General features: G+C 50.3%; 1 protein-coding gene and 1 long non-coding RNA gene across 2 annotated transcripts in view; one reads left to right on the top strand and one right to left on the bottom strand.

The window, feature by feature from the left end:
* Nucleotides 1-226: 226 nt before the first annotated feature.
* Nucleotides 227-2,858, bottom strand: part of FAM20A (FAM20A, golgi associated secretory pathway pseudokinase) — a 30,314-nt gene continuing 27,682 nt past the window's right edge. Inside the window, 3 exon segments of the mRNA XM_006092411.3 lie at nucleotides 227-843; nucleotides 1,949-2,008; nucleotides 2,420-2,589. Coding sequence (XP_006092473.1) covers nucleotides 579-843; nucleotides 1,949-2,008; nucleotides 2,420-2,589 — 495 coding nt within the window. The 3' untranslated portion in view covers nucleotides 227-578.
* LOC106697751 overlaps nucleotides 1,165-2,858 on the top strand; it is an 18,215-nt gene continuing 16,521 nt past the window's right edge. Inside the window, exon 1 of the long non-coding RNA XR_001348952.2 lies at nucleotides 1,165-2,030. This is a non-coding gene — a long non-coding RNA (uncharacterized LOC106697751). The remainder of the gene's footprint in view (nucleotides 2,031-2,858) is intronic.

The following is a 2,858-nucleotide window of genomic DNA, read 5'->3' as shown; positions in this document are numbered from 1 at the left end:
ACCTCTTGTAATGCCATTTCATAGAAATTACTTTAGAGGACCGGTCAGTAGTGATTCTCGTCCTCGGGTTGAGCCACAGTGACTGGAATATAAGGAGAAAGTGTGAGGTCTACTTGGAACCTATGTGAGAGTTAGTTTTAGATTTTTTTGTTTGCTTGTGATAAGTCTGATGTTTTATCTGGATTAGGAGTTAGCCTCGTAGATACAATAAGGATCTGGAGGTCAGTTAGGTGTCCACTTGATGTCCTTTTATTTTATTTGTAACAATTAATACTCTCTTCTGGGATTAAGGCTTCCATACCCTTCAAGTCTGACCTTGGATTCATCCAGATTTCCCAGTGGGCTCAGGAGGTGGTCTGCGGAGCCAGGGCAGTCAGTCCACTCAAGAAACGGTGCACCAGGAAGGCAGGCCAGGGTCCCACTTTGGCTCTTTGAGGACCGTCCCAATGCCCTACCTGCTCCCTGAGCTCACAACCCAGGGCCTCCAGCTTGGGCCAGGGCACGTGAGGACGCAGAGGTCCGCACTCGAGTCCACCGTGGCTGCAGGTGTCGTTTCTGCAGTTGGGCTCGTCCAGCCCCTACCTTGTCAGGTTAGCCTGGCCAGAGTCTGGGGCTGCCTGTTCTGCTGGGCCACTGGCTACGACACTCTGCTCTCCGTGGGCCGCTATGCACCCCTCCACGGTCCTTAGGATGACCTGGAGCCTCCGGTCCAGGGCAAGGAGGTGGGGCTCTGTGAGGATGGGGCTGAGCTGGTCCTCCAGCAGTGACTCCCGCATCACGTCACTGAGCCTGTAGTCAGCTTGGGCCAGCAGCTGCAGGTGCAAGAGTGTTTTCTTTTTTATCCTGGAAGGACACAGTCGTAGGAAACATAAGTGTAAAGAAAAGAACTCATCCTGAACTGACTTTCCCCACAAAAAAAACTGTTGTAGTTGTTGATGTTCTGAGCCTCTCCCCCGATATCTTTTCAAGCACATTTAAGTGAAAATCGGGTAAAAAGGGAGTGAATAAAAGATGACCCAATATTTCGCAGCCCTTTCCCAATTGCCTTTTGGTCAAAGGCCTGCTGAGCTGTTTATACTATAATAATTGTAATGCGATGCTGGACCGTACACATCTGACGTTGCTAAGAGAATCAGAAGCGATATAAAGCTGCGAGAGGTTTCTAGTCGTGAAATGGTGAAGTTGGGCATCTCAGGAGCTCTAGGTACTGCCGGCCTCCAAGTTGTTTCTTGGCAACTTTACTTGGTGTGAGATTCTTGAATCCGAGGGGTGAAAATGGGGTAGGTGGAACTGACCTTGACTTAAGAATTCTGATTTCTTTTCATGTGGAAATCTGACTTGGACTCAGATGCAGCCTGATTGTCCAACTTTTGTCATAAACTGCTACTGCTTGCCCTATTCAGGAAGGGAGGCAGGGAGGGGAGCACATCTAAACCTATAAAGAAAATTCCGGCTTCCTTCTGCGTTTTTCAGCTGGAAAGGAATGAGATGGTTTTGCTAGGTGTGAGTCCCATAGTTCTAATGAGCTCTAACTGCAGCTGAGCGGCTGGACACATCACAAGCCTACTGAGACCAGGACCAGATGCTCCAGAGAAACGGTGGCCAGGCGAAGGTCATGCTTCCTTTCCATCTGACAGCATTTTACTCAGATGGTGGTCAAGTAGTAATATTTATGAGCTTCTATGAGTGCTAGGCGAAGCAGAGGTCTGATTACTCATATCAAAGAGAGGCTCTGCCAAAGTGGGCTGAATATTAAAGTTAGTGAGTGAAAGGTTTAAAAAAAAAGGTCCTAATTCATCCCATGCTGAAAGATGAAAGCTTTGGAGATATCGGTAATTCCTCTCATTCCACCCACCCACGTCCAGACCAATGGAAACAGGAAGAGCCTCAGAACGCAGTTTCGAGCAGGATAAAGTGCCGCAATGGTGCCCTTGAACTGAAAGCTCACCTGCAGCACTGGGAGAGAGGCGAGAGGATGGAGATTTCGTCATGGGAGTGTCGCCCAAACCTAGGAGGAGAACCAGCATTTCGTGAGTGGCAAGCAGACCTCCCTCCTCACTGTTTTTTCTCTCTCCTCTGCCTCAGCCTTTCTTTTGAAAGCACAGCTTAGGGTAAAGTGCCAGGGCTCATGCAGCTGCCCCTCCAGCCCCTGTCCTCAATCAGCTCACAAAGCCTTTGTCCAGATGTCCAAAAATGTTAAACCCCAGCAGTCATTCATCTATTCACCAACTGCTGAGGGCCAGACACCGAGCATGAGCCACGTGCTCTGCCTCCGGGAGTGAGCCCTCAAGTAAAACCCTATGCAAAGCTCCCATCTGTTTCGCTAGCGCTCTCAGGGTAGAGGAGAAGCAAGGCGACTGCAGAGCCCCTCAGCAGCTGCAAGGGCTGCGGATGGGCAGGAGGAATGGGTGACACTTACCCTCTGGCATTGTCCAGGTGAATAAGGAACCCATCATCCCCAAATTTGGTGAACATCTCATAATGGTGACGGTCCATATTTCCTGTAAAGGAGAGAGGCATTGGAGCGAGGGACCATAGGCTGAGGATTCGGAGGGCAGTTCAGACAAGAGCCTGAATCCAGGGCCACAGCTGTCATTTCCCCCCAGTGATTAGGGACGTTGCCGAGGGAGAAGGAAACTAAACAAGCCAACACACCCTAGTGTGCACTTTGCAAATCTAAGGCTTTCACTGTTTTTCTGCAAGCCCTGGGGCCTGGGACTCGAATACTCTGCACCCACGTTGGCTTTCCTTCCTCACCTGAGCTCCTCAACGGAGGCCCATTGGGAAAAGCAGACACAGGCTGACTTCCCCAAGGGTGTGAGTGAGCCGGGCGGGTGCTGTAGGCCTTCAGGTCTGTG

The sequence above is a fragment of the Myotis lucifugus genome, unplaced genomic scaffold (assembly GCF_000147115.1).
Source record: "Myotis lucifugus unplaced genomic scaffold, Myoluc2.0 scaffold_100, whole genome shotgun sequence".
Classification (NCBI taxonomy): domain Eukaryota; kingdom Metazoa; phylum Chordata; class Mammalia; order Chiroptera; family Vespertilionidae; genus Myotis; species Myotis lucifugus.
The sequence above is the reverse complement of the archived record's forward strand: the minus strand, read 5'-3'. Positions and strand labels throughout refer to the sequence as shown.